At 41.8% G+C, this 27,245-nt stretch overlaps 1 protein-coding gene across 1 annotated transcript in view; it reads right to left on the reverse strand.

Annotated features, from left to right (window-relative positions):
- The window catches only part of LOC133497757 (mothers against decapentaplegic homolog 6-like), a 33,936-nt gene extending 23,345 nt beyond the window's left edge, over positions 1-10,591 (reverse strand). Inside the window, exons 1-3 of the mRNA XM_061813908.1 lie at positions 9,376-10,591; positions 7,700-7,753; positions 6,423-6,482 (exon numbers count right to left, since the gene is read on the reverse strand). Of these exons, the coding sequence (XP_061669892.1) occupies positions 6,423-6,482; positions 7,700-7,753; positions 9,376-10,024 (763 nt within the window). The 5' untranslated portion in view covers positions 10,025-10,591. The remainder of the gene's footprint in view (positions 1-6,422; positions 6,483-7,699; positions 7,754-9,375) is intronic.
- Positions 10,592-27,245: the final 16,654 nt, after the last annotated feature.

Raw genomic sequence — 27,245 nt, forward strand, 5'->3', positions numbered from 1 at the left:
TGATGAAGAATTCCACCGTCTAATGTGTCTCAGTCAAGCATAAGAGCTCGAGTTGTACACATGCCAGCAAACAGGCCACTAAGAGGTCCCGTCCAGGCTTTGGTGGATCCGTTCAACTTGGTCACAGCACACTTTAGATGTCTACTGTTTGTTCTATTTTTAAATCTACCTTAATCATATCTCAGGAATTGATTCTGAACTGGACTCTTATTTAATATTCATGTTCATTGTCTGACTTGAATTTGAGAACAACAGAGGCCTCACCAAATTTGGACCAAAGCTCGTCAGTTTCAAGTAACGTGGACCACAAGACCACATCAACAGCAATATCTTCAAAGTGTCTCCCAAACTTCCTAGAATGTCGGCTACTCTCTGTGTGTCTTAACTATTAACAGTGATATGTTCAAACATGTATCAGATGTCACTCTCCAGAGTGAGTCAGACCCCAGCCCCCTTCTACCGCCACTTTTGCTGCAAGACCCTACTTCCCCTCACCTTCCCAACTTCCCAACATTCCTTGGCTGTGCCCCATCAGTCAAAGAGCCAATTCATGGGGTTAATGCTGCAGCGAGTGCTGACAGGGCTTAGACATGCATTTGTTTGGCTGATACCTTGTTCAGCTCACAAAAATATACAATCAAAATATGATGGGGGTGGGGGATGGCATGCTTCTTCTCTTGTAGCGCGGCATCCAGCTTGCTGGTGCCTATTTGTAGCCCCCAAACTATGATTCCTTGTCTATGTTTTGTTTTGGTCAGCATGTGTGTACTAGAACTTGTCTCCATACCAACAACACAGACAGCCAGGAGAAAAGGCTCCAATGTCCTTCTGTTTGGGGAAAATAGATTCATTTGTATTATGTAGGAGCCTTGAGCTTTTTTATTTTGATTTTTTTTACTTCTGTCTTCATTTCTATATTTGTTATTCACGCAGGCTAGTCAAGGTGGCTTGTGCGTAGGCCGTGAACCCACGGAATAACAATACTAGCCATGTTAATGTTATCCATTACCTGTTGCCAGTGACGTTTGTTACGCGTTACTTTAATATGACCACAATTTTATTGTTCCTATTTCCAGATCAGTAAGGATCTTAAAGTTACTTACCCCAAGTCACTATGCATGACTATTTTTATTTAATTCATTTTTCTCATTTGTGTTCAGAACGGGGCTCGCTCATTCTCTTTTAGACAAGTGCGGGCGCTCCAATGCCCCTCCTTTTTGTCAATGGCAAAGCACATGCTATTAATACAGAACATTTTAAAAAAAACTGCTAAAAAATATTCATACATGTAAAAGGTTATCCTCAGTATTGCCTGTAATTATTGTACAAACTGTATGCAGAACCATCTGCATTCATCTTTATTTGTTTTTTTTTTTTTAATCCCTTCTACATACGTGAACTGCACTGACTCTGACTTTGATGACAACAATTTGCACGAGTTTTGCTGCTGTTTGCAGTTTGGTTTGTATTGCCTTGTCAGTGATTTGCATTCACCTGAGTGTCATTCTAATTGGTAGGGGAGAATCATCAGCCATAGCTCCTAAGTCAAGTAAAAGTTCCACCACATCCGAACACATTCTCAGTTTCTGTGCACTGATGAGAAAACGTACTTCTGTAGTGCTTCCATGTAATTGCTGAGGATGGTGGCATACAAGTACTAGTGGTATAATGGACAGACAACTAACTATCACTTTGATAAGAGTCAACATGTTCACCCAAGTAAGAATAAAATGGTAACAACTGAAGACTGAGTAGTAGAAAGAAAGTAAAGTGGTGCTAAATAAACTTGACATGAAATAGAAGTTTCCATACATCCATTATGAATGGAATGGTTTTTGAAAACCGTCAGAACGGTTTCGTTCGACTCTTTCGGTTCAGTCCGTCAGTGTTTCGTTCAGTTCAGAAAAAGCGTGACTCTTGTTCTTTTTTTTTTTTTAGATTTACCAATAAGGTGACAGCGTCACACCACACCACAGTAGCTGCTGCTAGTAGTCTAAAGATGAAGTTTATAGAGTGAACAGTGAGCGATTTAGGGTGGGCATCCAAACCCACTAACCCAAATTCACACCTGTCAACCTCGGCCAATTTCTACCCTTATTAATAATTTAAATTCCCCTTATTAAGCGATAATAAACCTTACAAACACATATTTACTCACAGCAAGACAGACTATGTAGAATAAAAAGAAAGAAAAATTGTGTAAATAAGTTATTTTCTTTACCAAAAAACAACAGAAACAATTCTTTCAGTTTCTGTCTTAGTTCTTTCCCCATTTGCAGTAAATCTAGCGTTGCTTATTATAAGTAGTAGTGCAGGTTTTCGTAGACTTGATCTGTTCGAAAGATGATTTTACTCTTTAACAGGAAGAGCAGAACTTTGCAAATCTCTTTCATCAATGGAAAGTGATCTTGCCCAAATGCACTTTTTAATTTAAATGTGTTTCCAAAAAGACTCTGGGTTAATAGGTCTTCCATCTTGGCTTTTCTGAGGGATGAGAGCATCAGGTACCAGCTGGTAATCTTCCCACTCGTCCTTTAATTCCTCCTGATCCAGGTGTGGTCCAAACCTGTCAGCCAACCTCACAATGTGGCTGTAATCTACATCCTTTGAGTCCAACACCACAAAATCACTGAAAACAGCATTTTGAAAGAGGAATTTGCTGATCATTTTGGTCACAACAGCCTCATAGAAAGAACGCACAGAAGAAAAGAAGATCGCTTCCTTTGCTGGTGTGATGCTTAGGTTGCTTTTATCATCATCGTCTTTGAAGAGAGCCCTAGTACTCAAGCCAACTGCAAGTCTGCTATCTTCATGCTGTAAGGCATCTGCCGGTAAAGTCCACTTCTGTCAAGGTGTCAGCAGATTTCACATGCTCCATATGTACAAATTTTACCAACAATTTCTTTAGCAGCCGTTCCATTTCTGGCATTACATCACCAATCATGCATTCTTCGGTTTGGAAGAGTACGTTGAATAAATTGATGTGAGGTAAGATGAAGCTGAATGTGAGGAGAGTGAGAGGGTCCTGTAGCCTATCATTGATTGATTTGACTTTCCCTGGCCTTTGAACATCTGCGTGACTGGCAAAGTAACTTTTGAGAGCCTCAAATTGTGTCAGAGTTCTTTCTACCACTTTTTGCCGCGATAGCCATCTTGTTGGGCAATGTTTGAGGATTTGTTCATGCTCAGTGTTTGTAAAGTCCTGAAACGCCTTAAAAATCCTCCATTTGTTTTGAGCTGTTCTTAAAAAAATAAAAGATATACATCAGCAAATCATCCACATTCACTGGCATGATCGAGGATAACTTTTGCTAGTGTACCGCAACAATATTAGCAATCGACGATGACGTTGTCATCTGCTTCCAGTGACCGAGACATTCCAGATTAGAGCTGAAATGGGTTAAACGAGATTGGTCTCACAAAAAACGTACTTTTTTTTGTTAGCCGTACAACAGTTGGTATATGGCGTACACAATTTGAAATGATCAAAAAAATGTATAAAATACGGGAAAAACATATAAGTTGACAGGTATGCAAATTTCACTCGGGGAACATCGTCAAAGCTCAGTCCTCAGGGAGCAACACACCTTTGGACACCAATGCTCTGTGGCCTAAACCCTTTTTTAGAAAAAGGACTAAAGATTGAACTAAATGCAAGATCATTTGGTAATGAAAGACAAAAAAGGCAAATACCAACTTCCATTTAACTCATGCATAGATGTGCGTGTGTGAGTTTGATAGCTCGAACCCCTATTTGAACACACTGATCTTATCATTGAGCCATTGCAGAAATTCCTCTGTCTCCCTGTCTCATATATGGACACACACACACAAACACACACAATAACAGTGAATGATAAAAATTGCTGGCATCACATGAGGGATAAAAGTTGACTGAAGTTTCCTTTTTAGAACAGTTCTGCGTGCTGTGGTTTAAAGGGAACATTCACTGATTGAATGATAAAAGAGGCCAGGGCAAAGGTATGTATGGACCACACCCGGCTGCTGCCTTTTGCTTCTAAACCTTCAGTAAAGAGTTGGCTTTAAGAAGGACCCAGAGCGCCTCTGTTGGTGTAGAAAACCTCACAGGCTATTGAATAAGACTCATAAGAGATTCAAAGGAGACGAAAAATTTTCTCCGTGCCAGCCTCTTCATTGACAATACAACATGATGTTCACCTTGCAGTCAACAAGCAGCCTCAAGCGCCACAGGAGTGTCCAATAAAGTGGCAAAAGGAGTCTGAGACAAAAGCAATTTGCAGATCTTTCTCTTACTCGTATGAACTGCACAAGAGTTGCAGCTCTGAGCTCCACTAGGAGCACTGGTGTGGTGTGGGGGGCAGGGTAGCTGAGACCACACACATGCGTGCTCTCACAAAAACACGACACGCAGCATGTCTGGAAGGAAACTAACCGAGCTCTGCTCACGTCGCCATGCGCACAATCAGAGGTGCCTCCAGACATGGTTCACCTAAAAAACAATGACCAAATTGCCACTTAAATGTCGACTGTCGACTGACAACAGTTTCATTTAACTTCCCTTAAAAAGAGCGCTTACTTTTTAATGATGGTTCTTAACAGTTTGGAATGGAACTCACAATAATAATGTGGAATAAAAGGGGGAAAAAAGTCAACAGAGGTTGAAACGTGCATATTGACTTTTCCTCAAAAGAGCCAGACCAACCATTGATTGTAGCCTGTCACTCTTAGGACATTCATTCAACATTCACAAATTTAAATGGTCAATAAATAAGACCCTGCTTTCTCCAAAAGACTTCCAAAAACTCTTTAATCACTCATTACTGAGGGATAGTGAGATGCCAAATGCAACCTTCACAATTCAAAACACATTCAACAGCAACAATAGAGGCCAGAACTCCAACAAGGTCAGTCCTAATTTGGAGCATCGGATTATCAAAGATTTTCCCAAATATTCCAAATGCTTTTCGTATCATCTTGAACAGAAATCAGCCTCCTGTATACATAAATCTGATACGGCACAGCACTTATTTGGGTTAGAACAACTAAAAGGTTTTTTTTCTGTTCAAGAACGCAAGCAACTTATATTTTAACATTTTAGTCATTAAGAAATAATAATTACTTAATCTATATTTTTTTTACAAAATATATTTTTAAAATACCTTTGAGAAACATCATTTTGATGAGAGTGCTGGTAAATTAAGTATTATCGAAACCTAAAAAAGTGTTGTGGCATTAACCTGACATTCGATCTAAGAAAAGTAAAAAGTATTGTAGATGTTAATGCCATGGCAATAAAATATATATTTGGTAATTTAAGGTCCTGCGGATGACCTGGGTTTCTAGTTAAGCTGAAAAGCTTATGGAAAACTGGCTATATACAGTACTTGAAAAATTTGGCAGCTCCACATTAGTCCTTTACGGTGAGACTACAAGACACACATATCTGGCCCAAATGTCCATAAAACCAGCGAGCTGCAGCATGCACGGGGCTCTCAATGACTTAAGGATCTTGAACGGTGCAGCAACTGGCAGCCTCCGACATCGGCAGAGATAAAGTTGATGAGGACATCAGTTGCACATCCGACATGTCTGGGATCTCGGGACAACACTATGCCTACTTCATAGGTGCCCGTTCATCTTTCATCACCGTCCACAACTGAGTCCAGACAGAGGTGGTGGAGTGGGTTTGGGGGCTATTTTTCTAATACTACACGGACCTCTCCAGCCAACCTCAGAACTTAAACAAATAAAGCTCCAGTTTCATCATCTAGAGGGGGCTGTTTCCTGGCCAAGGGCAACCCGAAGCCGCCCCTTTCCACAGATATACACACAAATTCTACACTTAAACCAGATCACAAGCGGCAGGCTGCCCCGCCCCCAAAATACAAGTCTCTTTCCACTCCTCAACTGCCGAGAGGAATGGAGGGATTTGAAGGAAGAAAGAGGGGGGATGGGCGCTTGGAGAGGCAAAGGGGGATTGGGTGTATGCGTGGGGATCTTATTGCAACTTCATCCCAGTGAAATATTGGGCTGCGGTGAAGAGAGGAAAAGAGAGATGGGGAAAGGGGGAGTGCAAGGCTACTTTTGCAGCATCAGAGTAGTGAGAGACCCCAGACTCCCACAAAGTCCCCCAAGCCTTGCTGACAATAGAGCCTTTATGCTACACTCTTTGGGGTTATCTTAACAGCCTTGGAAAATAAGAAGGAAAGCACAACATTGCAACATCGCCGTAACTTTGCACTCCATGAAGAGGTTGTGAAGTGGTGGGGTGGTGGGGGTGCTTTCATTTGCGCATTCGGGTCTCACGCAAAAACACTTCCTGTGAATGCTTCCCAACTTATTTACATCAGAGGCAAACACAAACAAATGCAAGTTCCCAGCCATGATGGGACTGGGAAAATGTGAACATTTGCAATGAAAACTAATGCAATGGACTCTACCTGTGAAGTCGACTGGCATGATGACAGTGGGCGGCGTTTCAGTGTAAGACAGTGTAGAGTCTGAAAAAAAAGTTCCGAAAAGAGAAAGCATATTAGAAACTTGTAAAACTGTTTGGATTGAATAGAAACAATTTCCCATCAATTTAACATTAATGAAACAATTATGGTGACGTGTCTTTGAGCTGCATGATTGGAAATTTGACCAAGATTGAATTGAAAAATGCAACTCGCAAGTCACTAAAAACTTTGAACAACTTTGCATATTGTTATAAAGTTCAAAACGTCATGTCAGCAAACTCAAAGGATTAAAATACACACTTGCGACACTTATTTTAAAAAAAAAAGAGTACTCTCAATAAGATATTGTTCAAGGAAGAAACCGAAGGTTCCATTGAAGTATGCACATTTAAAGCATCACTATACAGTAAGTGTTTTTACATTCAGTCAAAGTTAAGGCTGTAGTACTGTTTATGTTACTAGTTAACGAGGGTTAATTAAGAAGGTTAACCCATTTGATCCACATTATAGTTTCTTTTAATTTTTAGTTAATAGTATGTCAATTCCATTACAGCGCACTGACAGCAGAGCTTCAATTTTGGTTTGTGTAGGTAAAAGTGAGTTCATGCATGTGAGAGTTTAACTTTGACAGTGTATTTCAGTTTCCATGACTTTTATCCATTCAACCATTTACTAATCAGACGTTTTGTTTCCCAGAACCAGAATTACAACTTTTTGTTTGTTGTTTGAATCCCTCCGCTTTCTGTATTGCTTTTCCTGGAGTTGTGGCGACCTATCCCACCTGGCTTGTGTTGCAAGGGAGCCTACAACCCGGTCTGGTCGCTAGTCAATAACAGGACAAGCAACCATTCGCACTCACTGAGTGGGAAGTGAACTTGCTGCCTGCATGAAATTCTGCTGAGTGAACCACTACAGCATCAATTAAAGCTTCCATGATTTCGCATATTGCAAATTTGATTATAAATGTGAACAACTCATAGGTTGCCAAGTATAATGACGGGTCTATTACTACTGCAAAATGACGAGACAGTTAAAGAAAAGAAAAAAAAAACACTACCTGGACTGTAGTTTTTATATCATTTATCAACAACCACTCAATGGCGAAATTTGTGACGAAGCATGAGATTCATCTTTTAACCTGTAATTTCACTTCCAAGCCACGATGTCAACCACAGAAGAGTATATGTCGGGCCGCTGTGGCTGAAAGATGACGACGCCTGTCATTGACTGCTTTGTCGTGCGTCAGCTGCCAAACTCACCCAGTGGCTTGTGTTCATCCGAATGGGACACCGAGTACGGGGGAGGAGGCGACTCTGGAACAAAAAAAAAACGACATTTAGAAAGTTCAAGCAGCCCATAGTGAGTAATGCAACATTGTTTTGTCTCATGGAGCAGTTAGTGTTCTGTTTATCATCCACATATACAGTATATATACACTGCTTATATATATATATATATATATATATATATATATTATATATATATATATATATATAATATATATATATATATATATATATATATATATATATATATTATATATATATATATGTTATGGAGACAAGATCTGAGGCCCGCTGCATAGCAAACGTGCGCAGCCTCTTTAAGAGCACAGGCAGTAATTACCGAGTTCTCTGTCAGATACTCAGCGAGTCGGTCTGGCGCCAGCTCTATGCAAACTGTATATTAAGGGCACTCCTCCACCTAAATAACAAGAAGAGGACCTCCTTGTCAGAGGGAGAGTGAAGAGGGGGTTGAGGGTGGGGGGCAGAACCTCGTTGCAACATGAGCGCGGCCTTCAATCGGATCATGTTGCCAGAAGTTTTTTTTTTTTTTTTTTGCTGAAATTTAAACAGACTAACAGTTCTGTTTGCGTCTCTGGAGGATTTAAAGAGTTAGAGAACTGTTATAAAAGGGTTGACTGTGGTTGATGGTTTGGTGTCACTTTTATGGTTGATGGTGCATTTTCAGCCTCAGTCTTAAGACTTGGTGGAAAACAAAATAAAACAAAATTGTGTTTTTTTTTTTTTTTTTTTTTTTAAATGCACAAATAACTGCACCATAGACTTCCTCTGTTAGTATTCTATATGGCACCTATGTCAAACTCAAAGCCTGGGGGCCAGATTCAGCCTACTGCATCATTTTATGTTGTCCCTGAAAGCAAATCATGTGCCTCGATTTCATGTTTCCTAAACCTACACGTTCTCTCAACTTTTAGTAACATTCCAGGCGTTGTTACTACCACTTAGTTATCCATTGTTTTTGTGTGTATATCTAATAATAGGCAATCATAGATTTACTTGTACGTGGGTTCAGTCGTTACGGCCCTCCGTGGGAAACCTACAACAATAACGAGTTTGACATGCTGTATGTCTAGACATATGAGCATTTTATATATATATATATATATATATATGTGTGTGTGTGTGTGTGTGTGTGTGTGTGTGTGTGTATATGTATATATATATATATATATATATACATATACACACATATATATATATATTTAATTAAGAGGTTTACGTCCGTCTACTAGTATGCTTTTTGTCGGCGCTAGTAACACAATTCAGTGCCAAAACAATTTCTTACTAGTCAGGCAAAGTGTGTATTTTAGTGCGACTAGCAGATTACGAGATCCTACAACAGGAATTGGGCCTATAGTAGTGCAGCACTTTGCTAAATAGTTTATTTGCATAAGTAGTGGGCCAAAAGTGGTACTACCTAATGTATGGAGCTAAACTAAACGAGTACTCAAGCAGGTTTTTGGTGAGACGTTGATAACATGCGTCATTGTTACTTGCTGTGGAGCTGAGCTCAAAGGTCACCAAACGGGATCCCACTGGAGAAGGTGGGAAACACCATGCACCATGCACCGTTCCCGAATCTGCCCAAGCCTTTCAATTTACATAGGTGGGTGGATGCGTGGACGGCTCACCTGGCCCACACAAGCGGCTGTAGTGGTAGGGGTTGCAGCAAACCTTTCCAGGGTCCCCGCCGTGGAAACTTTGGCAGTGGTGCAGCACTTTAAGCCGGGCCGAGGGCGACAGGTCGCTCCATCGGTATATCCGACCCAGTAGGTGCTGAGGTGAGACGCGATGAGCCCCGAAGCGCACCTCAGTGCCAGGCACCATGATGCACTGGCTCAGCGCCCCTCCTTTGGACTCCACGGCCTTCAGCAACGGATCCAGACTTGGTTCTGGCAGTCTTTTGAGAAAAGCGTAGGCAGTTTTCACGAGGTCGCACTCACAGGAGCTCACGTTGTCTTTTGGGGGGCCTCGAGGTCTTTGATCCCACTCTCCAAACCAACAGCACGTCACCGTCCTGTCCCCCTCCTGCCCACGGCGAGAGCCTCTGCGGCCCGAGGCACAGGCACCCCGGTGGTCGTCAGCCGAATCCCCTTCCTCCCTCTCCCCGGCCTCCTCCGCGGGGTCCCACCCGGCGCGCGTCACCACACCCCGTTTCTTTTCGCGCAACCCTGAGCCACACGGACATCCTCCCTCAGCACGGCCGCTTCCATCGGTCTGGGTGAGCGCACGGCTTTTCCACAGTCGCCGTACGAGCCCGGAGCGTCTCGGCCGGAACATACGACAACCTAGACCGTCCCGGATGCGTCGCGTCGGTCTCCTGCGGCTCCCGGGAGGTTCCGCATGGGGTTTTTTTAGATTCGGCGCCCGAGACGTGCGGATGGCGCACGGTGCGCGCAACACGCGCAGCCGCAGCCAGAGGTGGCCGTTCTCGGGCTCACGCGCAGCATGGAGGAGAAAGAGCGTTTACTTGGTCATCGCAGCTCCAGCTATTGGAATCACCCCAACGTTGGACGGTTAGTCACAAAACTCAACCGAGTCTGAATGTATTCAGCGTCACCATCGTTCCAGGAACACTAGCACTTGTCAGCAACATGTGCAGGGCGACATCCAAGAAGTTGCCAGGAGTTTGCCTCCCGCTTTGGAAACCCCACCATCCTTAGAAAAGAAAATTTCCACTCCGACATAAATCCCGGTTGACGGAAATCCCCCAATAATCCCGCTACAACATCCAGAGATAAAGCATCACACTGGAACCTAACTTTTCTCTCTCTTTTTTTTAAAGGACAGTTTCCGTTCTTACAAATAGAGTTGAATGGCTCTTTTGCCCTCGCTTGCTGCAAGCAAGTCCTGCTCCTCCTCCAGAACACGTTCACTCAAAACACGCGCATGCAACACAGACATGCACCGTCAAGTCCACCATTGCAAAAAGACTCATTTTCCGCATGTATCTTCAAAATAAAACATTAAAACCACAGATTCACGTCGCGGTAAGCATAACGTGATTTTATATTATTATTTTTTAATCCTTCCTTGTTTACTTTACCTTCGACGGGTTTGAATTATAACTGGTATTATAAATTAAAAATAAAAAACAAATAGTGACTAGTGATGGTTTTCCAACAATAAATACAGTTTTCTAGACCAGAGGTACGTGAAACAAGGTGACCAAAATAGTTTCAAAACACATGAACAATACGTTCTCACTTGTGTGTAGGGTGCGTGGCACGGTGGTAAAATTGGTCTCACATTTGTGAAGATCAGTGTTCAAATTCCGCCCCCCTGTGCGGAGTTTACATGTTGTAACCCTCCCACGTCCCCCCCAAACACATGGATTAATTGGAAACTCTAAATTGCTTTTAGGTGTTGAATGACTTTGTTCCTATGTGCCTTGTCATTGGCTGGCAGCCAGTTAAGGGTACTCCCGCGACCTTTGTGACGATAAGTGTGTCAGAAAATGGATGGATACAAAAAATGTACATTTTGAATTAGTTTGGTGCCATAACGCTTCGTTGCAAACCATACTTTTATTTTGAAGTATCGCGCACTTTCTCTCCGCTAAACCCTCTCTCTCCACCCTCGAGAGAAAATTGTGGAGCCATTGGTTGATTCCCGTCATCTTGTGCCAGTCTAGACACTTTGGCGGCGTGGAGACGCACTGACTGGCAATGCAAACGGTTTCCAGTTTCTAAACTCTTAAAAAGTCTCCCTATCTTGTTATGCGTCCCTGGGAAATAACATCGTGGTAATCACGGGAACCAATTCGACTAACAGAAAAAGAAACACAACTAAAATGTGACCATTTCCTGTGCAACAATGTGATCAAAATACACCTCCCAGGTATGTGACAATTGCATTGCATTATTGCAAATCATTCAATAAAAAAAAGAGGAGGAAAAAATAAATCAAAGATTTATTTTGACCCAGTTTTTCAGAGAATGAAATATGATGATCTCACATCTGAACGAAAAATAACAAAGGTCTCTAATTACACAATTGTATCAACAATTGAAATAAGAAATGACAAAACAATGAATGAATTATTGCCAAATAACCCCGCCACCAGAGGTGGCAAAAGTACTCTCACTCTTTAGTTGAAGTTACAGTATGCATTTTTCAAAGTGCTCGCAAGTTTTGAATGTACTCTAACTCAGCTTCACTAACTCCCCAACCCCGTTCTCTGGCGTCTCTGGCCCCAAGAAACCCCACCACCTCACTAGCACTTGCCAAACCTGAAATGTTACCAGTTTAACATCGTATCTTTGCGGGAATATACAATGTAGAAAATATAAGAGCAGTACGTGATCAACTTACTTGACGACCCCTTCAGAATGGCAGGTTTCCAAGCCCAGTAATATCTGTCAATATACGTCTACATTTTGTTAACCTTTCATTATATAGGCTGACATTTTTTGGGAATTGCCAGCCAGATCTGTGGGTTGCCGGATGGGAATGCATTTCACTATCAATCATGGGATTGGGCAGGAGCGGGAAAGATGATAAAAGGATCAGCAGGAGTGGAAACCTTGGTGGCAGTAGAAATCAAGGTTTTCACATAAACCTGTAACATTTTGTCTTGGGATTGGTAGTGAATGGGATCAATAACTGTGGGAGCGGATGGATTTTAAAATGATCATTTAAATTATATTGTACTCCCAGGTCATACAGAATGTTTTAACATATACAAGTACCGTACATGAGTAAAAAATAAAGATGTTTATTGTCATATGCACAGTGAAACAGTGGATGTACTGAACAATGAAATTCTTACTTTGCTAATCTCCCTCCACATACACGAAGAATATAAAAAATAAAAATGAACTATTTAAGGATAGTCGCAGTATAGTAGCAGTATAAAAAGCTTATAATGTGAAAAACGCATATTACAGTGTGGTTCAGAGCTGGTGATGTTCTTCAGGAATATGATGTTGTGTGGGTAGAAGCTGTTTTTTTTTCTTGCTGTTTCATTGTTTTGGCTGCGGCAGCTTGGTGATGTAAGTGGTTAGAGCCTTGGATTCACAGTTCTAAAGACCGGAGTACAAATCCCGACCCTGCTTGTGTTGATTTTGCATCTTTTCCTTTGCCTGCATGTCTTTTCTTCGGGCATTCCGGTTTCCACTCTCATCCCAAAAACATGCAACATTAATTGTACACACCAAATTGCCCTGAAGTGTGATTGTGCATGCAATTGTTGTCTGTCTCCATGTGCCCTATGATTGGTCCAGTCCACGGTGTACCCCGCCTCCTGCCCAATGATAGTTTGGATAGGTTCCAGCACTCCACGACACTTGTAAGGAGAAGCGGCTCAGATAATGGATGGATGTTCTGGCTGCAACACTTGCCGTACAGTTGGAAAAAGTTGCAAAAGTGTGTTGTGAATGAGTGCCATCTCTATTAATGTTCCATGCCCTCTTTGTGGCAAGGCTGTCATAAATGTGATGTAGTGGTCTGCAGTAATGTCAGTTGTATACAATTCCTGTGTTGACTATTTAACACAATGAAAAAAAATGCACACAATATGTTCCCTCTTTCATCAAAGGTCCCATGCCTTCAAAATTATTTTCCCCGTACTGTTTTATCTATCTTATTCTTCTTTTCCTTTTGGCTTGTCCCATTAGGGGTCGCCACAGCGTGTCATCTTTTTCCATCTTAGCCTATCTCCTGCATCTTCCTCTCTAACCCCAACTGCCCTCATGTCTTCCTTCACAACATCCATCAATCTTCTCTTTGGTTTTTCTCTCGCTCTTTTGCCTGGCAGCTCCATCCTCAGCAGCCTTCCACCAATATACTCACTCTCTCGCCTCTGGACATGTCCATACCATCGAAGTCTGCTCTCTCAAACCTTGTCTCCAAAACATCCAACTTTGGTGGTCCCTCTAATGAACTCATTTCTAATCCTATCCATCCTGCTCACTCAGAGCGAGAACCTCAACATCTTCCTTTCTGCCACCTCCAGTTCTGCTTCCTGTTGTCTCTTCAATGCCACCGTCTTTAATCCATAAATCATGGCCGGCCTCACCACTGTTTTATAAACTTTATCCTTCATCCTCACAGAGACTCTTCTGTCACATAACACACCAAACACCTTCTGCCAACTGTTCCAACCTGCTTGGACCCGTTTCTTCACTTCCTTACCACACTCACCATTGCTCTGGATTGTTGACCCTAAATATTTGAAGTCGTCCACCCTTGCCCTTCTCCCTGTACCCTCATTCTTCCCTCTCCACCCCTCACATTCATGCACATATATTCTGTTTTACTTCGGCTAATCTTCATTCCTCTCCTTTCCAGCGCGTAGTTCCATCTTTCTAATTGTTCCTCCGCCCGTTCCCTGCTCTAACTGCAGATTACAATATCATCTGCGAACATCATGTGTCATGAACGGGACTCGAGGGTGGACCCAAATGCACGACTCGGTTGACAGGGAAGCGGTAAGGAGAAAGTCTTTATTCGTTCCAGAGTCGGTAACTGGGGAGTCAGTCAGCACAAACAGCAGGAACAGGAGCGACAGGCTTACAGGGTAGGTCGGGAGACAGGCGCTGGTTGGTACACAGGAGGTTGGCGTCAGGAATGCGGAAGTGCAGGAACGAGCCATCCGAGGCGACGATCTGGTGAAGAGCAGTCATTCACTGGGTCCTAAGTACCAGGGTTAATCAGCGGAGATGAGGCGCAGGTGTCTGCCTCCTAATCACGTCGGTCTGCTGGGACACGCCCAGCCAGGGCTGGAACGGCAGGGCCATGATATCATGGTCCAAGGGGATTCCAGTCTAACCTCATCTGTCAGCCTATCTGTTACCACTGCAAACAGGAAGGGTTCAGATCTGATCCCTGATTTAGTCCCACCTCCACCTTAACCAGGGTGGAACAGTTGGCAGAAGGTGTCTGGTGTTCTATGTGACACAAGAGTCTCCGCAAGGATGAACGGGAAAATTTATAAAACAGTCGTGAGGCCGGCCATGATGTACAGATTAGAGACGGTGGCACTGAAGAAACAACAGGAAGCAGACCTGGAGGTGGCAGAAATGAAGATGCTGAGGTTCTTCTTTGGAGTGAGCAGGTTGGATAGGGTTAGAGATGAGCTCATTAGAGGGACAGCCAAAGTTGGATGTTCTGGAGACAAGGTTGGAGAGAGCAGACTTTGATGGTTTGGACATGTACAGAGGCGAGAGAGTGAGTATATTGGTAGAATGGTGCTGAGGATGGAGCTGCCAGGCAACAGAGCGAGAGGAAGACCAAAGAAAAGGTTGATGGATGTTGTGAGGGCGGACATGAGGACAGTGGGTGGTAGAGAGGAAGATGCACGAGATAGGCTTAGATGAAAAAACATGACACACTGTGGCGACCACTAATCGGAAATTGCTGTAAGGAAAAGAAGAAGAAGAAGAAGAAGAAGAAGAAGAAGAAGAAGAAGGGAGTGTCCGCCTACCAAATACAGTGCACAAGTAAACGTATATTGTGTTTTACAATCATACCGACCTAGATTTATATTTGTCACTATAAGCATGGATGAAATACCGAAGTTTGTATTCGGTGTCGCCAGTGACGAACGTCACAGCAGGTTCATGAACGTAACTGAAAACTCTACACGTCCCTTTCAGTTTTCAGGCAGGCCCCCTTTGAGCTCATGTTCTGTATTAATGTGCCAACATTCCAACAGACGCTGGGTGAATTCTGCTCCACAGTGACAGTAAGCTCCGCAAAGTCAATATGAACGTTTGACCGCCACAAGTGACAAGATACTGGGAATTCACAAAAGACTAATCAGAATAAAGTCAGACCGAGTCAGAGTCAGAGTTTTTTTTTTTTTTTTTTACATGTTATTGGAATGAAAAATACGTCCATTTCAACGTCCAGGCATAAAACATGAGAATATTTTAAAAAAAGGCCAATCTTGGGATTTTCAAACCAAATTATTTTGTCAACCTGATCATGATATATTAAAAAGAATCTTTTTAGTAAACATCGTGTTAGATAGTTTGGAGTCTATATCAAGGATTTATGGACATCCCCAAGCGGCACCTTGCCAGTCGTCCCGCTGTCTTACTGTGTCTGCTTTGACTTAAGTCTTTACGTATTTTTAGCTGTCAGACACACACTTAAGATTATCGGTCACCGACCTGGTCATATGGCAGTGGCATGTCAGATCGTGTGTGTCCTGTCGCCAGCAGACTCCAAGCTTGCCTGAAGACGCACATGGGAGTCGTGTTGCAGTGACTGACAGACCGTATCACTGAAGGAACAGGCCAGGGGAGTAACGGTCTTTACTGGGCACCTGTCCAAAATGTGTTTCCTTCTTTAACTAAATCCTATGTAGAGACAGAGAGTGGTAAGGTCAAGCTGTTTGGCAGAATGTTCCTTGTGGATCTCCAGTATGCAGAGGTTTGAGCATATTCCATGTATATTTGCCCATAAACACAGTAGATTTGAAAGAAAACACTCAAGATGTGACTGAAGTGTAGACTTTGAGGTATCTGAATTATAATGTGTAAAGTAATTTACTCAAAGCTCCTACTCAGCCTATTGTACTGCATTCATGTCTAAGGAATGATAGCAACAGAAAGACGAAATAGAGTTGAAGTTTTGAATCTTACATTAGCACCTTTGGCAAGCAGAATAAACATAGTCACCTGGTTTTCACAGTGTTTGATGATAATTAACTTAATAAAGTGAAGCACTTGTCTGAAAATGTCTTGTCTGCTCGTTAAGCTGAGAGACAGCAAACCTTTTTGTGAATCAAAACTTTTCAAGAAGACAAAAAGTATGGTATTCTTCAATTATCAGGTCGTAGCCTGGCGACAACTCAGCAGTGCCCGTTTTTGACTTAATGAAGACGTAAGAATCATGAACGAGATCCATTGTGGTCTCAAATAATGCAGAAAGTTGTGTCGTTCTTCTATGTCCCACCATTCCCATGAACAATACATCTCATCTGCCTATATTATGGATGAGCTGCTTGCATTATGTCCACTTCGGGTGAACCGACTCTCTAAGAGAAACATCATTCTAGTCACCCTAGGAAACATTGTTGTGTGCATGCTAGTGATAACGGGTGTGTGTGTTTTGAATGTGGGAAGATCTGGGTGGAGTGTATAGAGGTTAGGGCGAGAGTAGACAGCATGTCCCGCACCAAACCACCTCTGAAAATAAACGCCGTCCTTGCGTCTCCATGTCTGTCCAGGGGCAGACCTGCAGGCTCCCCAACGCCCCAGCAGCAGCAGCAGTGAGGAGTCTGGGACCACAGGAACAGCATGTCATCAGCTTCAGCGCTCCTCTAATGGCCCTCCTCAAGGCAGGAGACATGGCAGACTGCGTGTTGCCCCACCAAGCCAGCAGTTGACCCCTCCCCCTGCCCCACAAACATACACGCACACACACACACACACACACACACAGACGCACACACGCACGCATACATAAAAATGCATACATAAATACTCCCAAACTCTTCGAGGCCTGACTGGAAAGACTCAGAGGCCCTCTTATGAAAACAAGGAGGGGTGCTGGAGATAATGTCTTGCTGGAGCTCTTGACCAAGGCCACTTTGCCCTCTACAAATGTTTGGAACAATGGATACCTAAATATTAATGTGTAGAAGTGAGCATTGTTTTCATCTTCTGCACCGCTTGTCCTCATAAGGGTCACAATCGCGTTGGAGTCCATCTCAGATATCTTCAGCCGAGAGTCGGGGTACACCCTGGAATGTTTGCCACCCTATCAAAGGGCACATTTGCAACCTAAATGAAAATATTTTTCTTCCATGAAATTCCACGACTAGGTGTAGATTCCCCCAACAGTCTATTCCGTGCATTTTGTAATTTTTCTGCCTCCAGTACTGTATGTACTGTAAATGTATTTTTTCATCCAATCAGATTTCACCTTCCTTGTCCTGCGGTGTCAGTCTTGATTGCATAGGCCTTCACCATTGTAAGTGCTGGCCAAAATTTGAAATAAAGCAACCCACCAGTTTTCAAATTTGTCCTCCAAAACTTGGTCCAGCCAATTTCGAGTGGCAAAAGACGTCCGTCGTGATAAGCACAAATTAATACATTTAATTATCAGCATTTCTGGGAAGTACAGTATCATGTATTTCATTTAAATGTTTCTGTGGTCAGTGCGGCAGACTAGCGCTTAGCATTAAAAAAAAAAAAAACATGAGAAGGATAATGTTCTTGATTATGTTACTGAAAATGATTTTTTCAAGTAGCTCAAAAACAATAAAAAAACAAAATACAGTTTGTGTACTCGGATAGCAGATCGCTTGTCTGTCTAAAGTTCTGGGTTCAAATCTCACACAGGACTGCCTGTGCTTGTGTGTGTTTTGGATGAATTTCCTGGTCTCCTCCCATATTACAAAAACAAGTATGTCCATATTTGGACATGTGACTCTGAGTGATTCTCACGTGCCGCGATTGTCTGGCGACCAGTCAAGGGTGATGGACTCAGCTGGAATCGAACATACCTTAATAATGGAATGCAATTCATAAACATTTCTACCAAAACAAATTCAACCAACCGTCACAGAAGGAAGCCGTTTGTTGACGTGTTTGTGTGTAAACGTTTGCTTGCAGAATGTTTTTGTCGCCCTTATATGGCCAAACAGCCACAAATATAAAAACACTGTCCAGGCACACTATCAGGGAGCTTTTCATAAAGGCCATATTTACTCTTTTGTCAGCAGTCTACAGCTGTATTGCAATGTGGTGATACTAAGAGACTCTAAAAATTGGAAAACATTAGAAAGGTATAATGTTCAACACCATTACAAATTTGTGAGTTCACATTGCACGTCTTCCCGTGTCAAACAAAGCAACCTTACATATTGTGCATTGTATTGATTGATTGATTTTCCCTGCAGAACAGGTTAGCAGGTCAAGAAGTCGGACGAAGTCAAGAGGCCTCGAAGCAAAGTGCTTTCCTTGTCAGCAGCTCTGATTGGCGGACACGCCCATCCTCATCTGCCGGACTTGTGGCACCAGAGAGGGTGGAATCTAGAATCGCTCTGTCCTCTCACTCCCAGTTCAACTCAAATGCTCCACCAAGCCTGCACTCAGACACCCTTTCAATTAATTTCCTAGCACATTTTTTTCAAGGCCAGATATTTATTTTTCTTCCTCCCTCTTTGTGGCCCTGACTCTCACGCTCACCACTGGAGCAAGGCTAGATGCTTGCTGCACCAGTTAGCTCATTAACCACTCCTCTGTTCTCCCACTCCTCACTGGAAAACAGTCTCTCATTAATGGAAAGCACTTTTGGACAAAATACATTTATTGCTTGGAAAATAACCATGGATGTAGACCTCTGTGACTGTATTTAATCAATAGCGCAAGGTGGATGTAGAGTTCAGTATATGCCATGGTGGAAAGGGACGATGAGCGTAATGTGAACCCTGATGTGAGACAATGGGTGGCAACACGTCTGACGATGATGCTGGTGGACTCAAAAGATGTGTGTTGTTTAAAGGGCAAACATCCTGATGAGAATTCTGAAACATGTTGTAGTTTTAGTGTGGATTGAAACTCATGCAATGTTTTTTATTTTTTTTTTTGGTCATACAACTCAGATTTACAACTACATTGCACATGCATTGCATAGTGCATACAGTATATTAATTCCCATGAATAATTATAAAGTGCTTTTATAGAGGCCCTTGAATAGGTGGTATTATTCAAGGGTGATTGAAAAGTTACTCCCTGTTTGAAAATACTTTATTTCTTGTGTCGGATTTATTTGTTTGTACATTATTTATTCCAAGAAATGGATATGCGAGAAAAGGTTATGTTTAGCATGAGATTTAATTTAAAATTCAATATGGCCACCAGAATTAGCAAGCAACTTCTCAAGCTGCCGTGGAATCAGGTTAACTGATTTTACCAGAAACTCGTGTGGAATGAAAGCTTTCTCAGATTCGCCCTACAAGTTTGTCTAGGTCTTTCATTTCATAAAGTACACTTTAGCCTTTAAACTGGCTCAAAGGAAAAAGGCACAGGGTTATAATTCGGGACTCCTATATCAAGTCATTCCACACTACATTTCATTTTTCATACAACTGTTATTGAGCAACATCAACATAACATCAAATCAAACTAAAACATCACAAAAAGTGGTCACTTGTCTACATTCTGGCATTTGATGAAAGCACTTATTTAGTCTGTTTTTGACTATATAACTCTGGCCTAGAAAAATTAACAGAAATAATTTATTTTATGACCATCCATCAGTTTTCTAAGCCGCTTATGCTCACAAGGGTCGTGAGAGTACTGGAGCCAATCCCAACTGTCATCGGGTAGGAGGCACAGTTGCCAGCCAATCACAGGCCACGTGGAGACAGACAACAGTCGTTCTCACAATCACACCCAGGGGTAATTTAATCTCCAATCAATGGATGTTTTTGGGATGTGGAAGGAAACCGTAGTGCCTGGAGAAAACCCATGCAGGCACAAGGAGAACACAGACGGGGCCGGGTTTTCAACCCCAGACCTTGGAACTGTGAGGCCAACGCTCAAAGCTGCACAACCATGCCGCCTCATTAAAGGGTAGTTTTCAAAAATAGGGTGGTACTTTTCAGTCACCCTACAGTTCCCTATGTCAAGATTATCTGAAAAAAATGTATATCTTGATGAACTTTTTAATGAACATAGTCCCCCCCCCCATATCCCCATAGTCAGATTTAGTAGTTGACTGCTGCAAGATAAAGAAAAAAGTTTGAATTTCAATCACCTAGCAATCATTTGCAATCCTTCCTCAATACTGAGCTACCAGATCCAAAGCATGAAGGTCATCATATTTATGGAGTAAGTTTACTTTCACAGGATTGTTTTTTGTTTCGACTTCCACATGAGGGACCAGTATCTAAGAAAATGAGGAAGGAAACAGGATGAAAACAAAGGAAGAGGAAGGGAAGCCAGAATGATGGAGCCGGTCCCTCTCACTGATCTTAGGGAGGCCGGAGTTATGTGAGTGGTGGCGCCACTGCCACAAGTAATGGCTGGGGTTACTCATGGCCCGGTCACCTTTTATTTTTATTTTTTGGGGACTAAAAGACCAATAGCCAAGGGAAACAAAATTATTCATGGTTGGGGGCTAAGGTATTCCCAATGAGTTATGGCAACTAAACATCAGTCATTGACAGTCGCGGATGTCAATATACCAAATGTGCCAGGACCAAATTGTGTGTGTGTGTGTGTGTGTGTGTGTTTGTGTGTGCGTGCGTGTGTGTGTGTTTGTGTGTAGTGTAAATTTTCAAAACTTGGATCAATGTCATATTAGTTAGTTAGTTTGTCCTTGAATGGTTTCATTTTACGTCTTTGGCTGCTCACAATTAAGAGACTGGAATTCAACTAACGTGTTAAAGCATGAACAACTCCTGCAAAAACAAGTTTTAAGTACAATATCCAGCGAGGTTTTTACAAACGCAATATGGCACCTAAATCATTACCTGGAACAAGATTATAATTATCCCTCTAACCATCCATTTTCTGGATGGATTATCCTTATTAGTGTGTAATGATGATGCTGATGATGATAATGATGATTTAGATTCTTCAATTTACATTCATGTTTATGGAATGTTGTACTCAGATTCCTGTTCCATTCATAAGAATTATATCTTGACCATTAGTCACATGTTCTGGACAGTCTTAATCAAATATCGATTAAATATTCCACTAATTATTCTCTTGGTAAATGTATATTTTAGCATCCAACTTGAAAGGACCTAAACGCACCAACCCAGCCATGCATGCGTGTTGTTCATGGCTTCCTTTTAAGGAGCTGACGAGTGACTTGTGTGCGCCCCCAAGCCGGACACTCTGAAGCTGGAGTAAATTTTTATATGAGAAGCAAAATTAAGCTTGACTTTTTTTTTTTCATTTAGAAGAGCATTAATATCATTGAGTTTTGTACTGTTCATTCCATGAACAGAGTTTGACTCCAGCGTCAAAACAAAGTTAAAATGGAGCAGGGCTTGATGAACTTGAAGGAGCCAACACCCACACACTTGCAAAACATATGCTCAGCTCTGATTCTGTTTACACAGAACGGGCGAAATGTTGAAGGGAATGCATTCTGCACAGGTTGTAATTCCTTGTGATTCTCGCCCCAGACTACAAAGACAAAGATCGCTGCAGTTCAAAGGTCAAAGGCTCCAGCGGTGCCTAAATGCCCCCCAATTTCCTCTTATGTCTGTTGTGCCATGCAGGTCAAAAGGGATATAAAAGGAGAAGGTCATTTTCTTCTAGCTTCAACAACACAATAGAAAGGAGACCACCAAAAACGAGCACCCCAACAATAAATATATTGTTTTATTAACTGACCGGTGTCGTATTACCCTTGTGAAAGCAGAATATTTGACGCAGCAATCGTAATGTTTTGATTGAGTGCTGCTGTTTTTTGTTTTTTTTAAATTCAGAATCAACTGCAACAGTTGGGCCCATTTTGAAGAGGTTGCATGCGAAGAATCTGCTGCGAGCTTTGCAAATGGAATGCACGTTCAACCCCCTTTTTCATCTTGTCAGGACAAACCCTTTTTACTGCCATCCATGGCACATAAGAAGCGCTCCCTTTGCTCTTCTCTCCAGCTTCAAGCAGCAGCCAAGAAGGACTCTCGTGTGCTAGAAGTTATCCCAGGATCCATCTCAATCTACAGAGTCCTGAAAAAGTATTGACTCCTTTCTGAAAAAAAATTCTTTTTTTGCATAGTTTCCCCACTCTAATCTATAAGATTATTAACCAAATGTAAATATCAGACAAGGATGACCCGAGTAAACATAAAATGCCTTTTTTTTTTTTTTAAATTGTGCCAAATATATATATATATATATGTATATATATATATATATGCATTCATCTGAGATGATACGCTGTGGCGACCCTGAAAGGGACAAGCCGAAAGAAACACACATTTACTAAGGAAAAAAGTAAAGTAAGCTGGCCCTGTGTGGAAAAGTAACGCCTCCCTAAATCTAACAACTGGTTTGGACGCCCTCAGCAGTAACAATTAAAATTAAAGTTTGGGAATGAGTCCTATACATCTCACTCTTCTTTCAAGAATTGTTTGAATTCAGAAAAAGTAGGGGCTTTCAAGTTTTGTTTTGATGAGGTCTTTCCAAGGGCTTTCAATCAGATTCACGTTTGGACTTTGACTAGGCCACTCTAAAATATTCATTCTTTTGCTGGTAAGATTTGGATCATTGTCTTGCTTCAGACTTCAGTTTGTGGTTACAAAGTGATGGCCAAGCATTGTCATTCAGGAATTTCAGTTAAAGAGCAGAATTCGTGGTACCATCAATCACAGCAAAATAACCAAGTCCTGAAGGAGAAGAGCAGCCCCATACCATCAGACAAGCACCACCATGTTTGACTGTTGGCATGATCTCTTTCTAAAATCCTGTTACATTTTCAATGGTGGAGACACACACATTCCAAAAATTTCTACTTTTTTGTCATCAGTTCATAGATTAGTCTCCCAAGAATCTGGGGAATCATACTGATGTTTCGTTGTTGTTATTGTTTCTTTTTTTTTTTTTTTTTTGCAAAAGAGTATTTATGTTCTGTTTGGTTTTCCCTTTGGAACTCTTCCAGGGAAGCCATTTTTGCCCAGTCTCTTCCTCTTTGTTGTGTCATGAACACTGACCTTAATTGAGGCAAAGGAGGTCTAGAGTTTTTATGAAGCTGTCCTGAGTTCTTTTGTAACCTCCTGGATGACTCTGCTGTCATTTTGGGGAAAAATCTGTTGGCCGGCCTCTACTGGAAAAGGTTTAACACTCTTCCATGTTTTCTCCATGTCAGGATAATGGCACACCTTATGTTTAGCTTTTCTACTTCTTCTTCTTCTTGCAAAATAAGACGAGGCTTTGTTCTTTTTAGTCAGCTGTGATTTTCACCTCGGAACTCTGCCATGGATGCCATCTTTGCAGAGTTTCTTCCGTATAGTTGCGTCATGAACACTAAGGTAGGCCTCCAGTTTGTTAGGTTTGTCTTGGGTTCCGTTGTGACCTCCTGGACGAGTCGTTGTGGTGTTCTTGGGGTCATTTTAGTAGGCTGGAAGGTTTACAAGTCTTCAATGTTTGTTTGTTTTTTTTGTTTGTTTTTTTTTAAATTTGAGTACAATATCTTTCACTATGGTTCATTGGAATTCTAAAGCTTTAGAAATGACTTGCTAACGCTTACCATATTGATAGATGTCAATTTATTTCTGGTCTGTTCTTGAATTGTTTGGGATCCTGGAATTTTTTTTTAGCTTTTTTAGACCGTTTAACCAACTTCATTAAGTAAAAAAAAAAAATTATATAATTGATTTCTTGACTGAACAGGTCTGGAGGTGATCGGGTTTGGGAGTGGTCAATAAAAATGAACTAAAAAATGTGATTAGCTTCAGTTACTTCATGATTTAAAAAGGGAGTGGGCTGCGGGGAATTAGATTTTTACACAGGGCTAGGTAGCAGTGAACTGTAATTTTTTTTAATAAATATTATAATGTTTAAGAACAGCATTTTATGTACACTTGAGTTTTCTTTGTCTATTTCTTAAACCCGTGTTTGATGATTTAGAACTTTAAAGTGGTAAAAATGTGCAAAAATATAAGCATCTGAAGGCATCACGTGGTGCAGCTGGAAAGTGTTGGCCTCACAGTTCTGAGGTCCAGGGTTCAAACCTGGCCCGCCTGTGTGGAGTTTGCATGTTCTCCCTTTGTGCATGGGTTTTCTCCGGGCACACTGGTTTCCTCCCACATACCAATAATATGCAATAATAATTGGAGACTCTAAATTACCCCTGGCTGTGATTGTAAGTGCGGCTGTTGTCAGTCTCTATGGGCCCTGCACTACAACAGTTGCACTCACGATCACACCTAGGGGCAATTTAGGGTCTCCAATTACTGCATGTTTTTGGGATATGGGAGGAAACGGGAGTATATATATGAATGTGTAATATATACATTTATAATGAATATGTATTATATAGTTTTGTACATATGACCACTTATTTATACTCACTATTATTAGCAAAACAGTGTGTGGGATGTACCAAAAGGACATCCAGCCACTAAAAAGAAATACTTTTGAACAGTGACTGTAGATGTGCAAATGTTGGGCCACTTCTTACAAGACCTCAGAGTTCCATATTCCTCAACATTTTCATGATGTCTGAGGGACACCAAATTTCATTGGAGTGATAGTTAAAGTAAGTCATTTTGGAAAAGTCAAGTCTCCGTGAACATACTCAGTTGAAATATTGAATAAGACTCCGTTTTACATGCGCTTAAAATAAAACTACTGTCTATATGTTGGTGATTTTGGAGGGGGCAGGGGAAAAGTGTGAGTATGCCCAGTGATAAATTACACTGAAACCTGGTCCCCCTCAAAGGCCCATGTGGAATTGGCCCTGACAACTGCATGCAGTGCTGCTCTCATTTTGGTTACTTTGTTTACAACCCTATAATAGAGACAGTATTGCAGGACCAAAGGGCAGGACAGAAGCTAAGCAAAAGCAGCCATTCTGGAAAAGCTTACCAATGTTTCTGGAGAAGAATTACCTTTGCTAAAATTAGCTTGGTCCAATGACTGTATGGAATGGATTAACTCGATTTTTGTTGCTTGTTGGTATCGTATTTTTTTCTTGCAGCGATCGACTTTCCAACCAAGTGGAAGGGCTTCAGCAGGAGGTGGTAGTTTGTTGAGTTAAGCGGCTACATATGTAATTACATGAGAAATCTGTAATTATATTGTGGAGGGAGCCACGTTTCAGTAGTCTACTCCATCTTTTTGCATTCTGACAGCGATCACACACTTTGTTTCCATTTAGAACTTGAAGATGCTGTACATTTAACAGTCTCTCAATTTAGAAATGTATTCATCACATGCATGCACAAGGTGCTCGAGCTGTTGGGGGTTCGGTTTCCTTGCGCAACAGCATCTTGGCAGTGAACGGAGTCACGTTGATTTTGTCTTAGTCTTCCCTCTTTTTGTGTTCAATTTGAACCAGGGCCAAACAGACTCAGCTATTACCACCCCTAAATTGACACTATGGTGGTTGTCTTTAATCATCGTCAAAGAAATAAATGATCAACCAATGTAAAGATATAGTTCTACATTTATACTTTTATATACAGTTGAGCCCAAAATACTGTAATTCATACCTTGGCCAGATTTTAAGACGTTTCACGTACAGATGGCTAACTATGAAAAACACCACTGCTATTCTTGAAAGTTACAAGGGTTCACTAAATTGGTACAGAGGATCGTGTATTTGATTGTGTATAAATACATAAATGCACAGACACAAATACACAACTCTTTGCACCAATTTATATATACAGTATATATACAGGGTGTCCCAAAAAATGTATACACACTTTAAATAAACTTATTTATTTGTTTTGATTATTTCTTTATTATCCATCCATCCATTTTCTTCACCGCTTATCCTCACAAGGGTCGCAGGGAGTGCTGGAGCCTATCCCAGCTGTCAACAGGCAGGAGGCGGGGTACACCCTGAACTGGTTGCCAACCAATCGCAGGGCACATCGAAAAAAAACAGCCGCACTATTTGTTTATTATAATTTGAAAAATGTTTATAATAATAATAATAATAATTTTGCATAATTTTTAACATGTAAACTAACTTACAAATATTATTTAAAGTATATATATATATATATACATATATATATAAAGAGAGAGAGAGAGAGGAGAGAGAGAGAGAGAGAGAGAGAGAGAGAGAGAGATGCTCAGCTGGAAATGGTTGGTCTCACAATTCTGAGGTTCCTGTTTAAATCCCAGACCTGCCTGTGTGTGTCACATCCCATCGGAAACGAGAGTAGGACCCAAATGCAGGACTCGGAAGATGCAAGGTAGTTCAAGGAGACACGTTTATTATATGCAGAGGTAGGGGATCAAGCAGGCAGTCCGGTGCAGCAGCGGTAGTTGGGACATCGGGCGAAGAGAGCAGATGAGCGGACAGGCAGGAGTCGGTACACGGGAGAACAATCAACGCAGGCAGAAGTAACGAAGGAGTCAGGCTTACAAGGTTGGTCGGAGAACGGACGAAGGTCGGTACACACAGGTTCGATCAGGGATACCGGAGCACACGAATGGGACATGAAGATCATACGAACTGGCGCCGGCCAGTTGTCATCGCGGTCATATAAATCCATAGTATAATCAGGCTGCATGAGGCGCAGGTGTGCACCTTCCAATCAGCGCACCTGCGCGGACACCCGCACAGCTCGTGCTGGAGCGGCAGGATCATGACAGTGTGGAGTTTGCATGTTCTCCTTATGCCTGCATGGGTTTTCGCTGGGCACTCAGGTTTCCTCCCACATCCCAAAAACATGCAACATTAATTGGACACTCTAAATTGCTCCTAAGTGTCATTTTGAGTGCAGCTGTTTGTCTCGATGTGCCCTGCGATTGGCTGGCAACCAGTTCAGGGTGTACCCCGCCTCCTGCCCATTGACTGCTGGGATAGGCTCCAGCACTCCCCACGACTTTTGTGAGGATAAGCG

The sequence above is a fragment of the Syngnathoides biaculeatus genome, chromosome 3 (genome assembly GCF_019802595.1).
Source record: "Syngnathoides biaculeatus isolate LvHL_M chromosome 3, ASM1980259v1, whole genome shotgun sequence".
Lineage (NCBI taxonomy): Eukaryota > Metazoa > Chordata > Actinopteri > Syngnathiformes > Syngnathidae > Syngnathoides > Syngnathoides biaculeatus.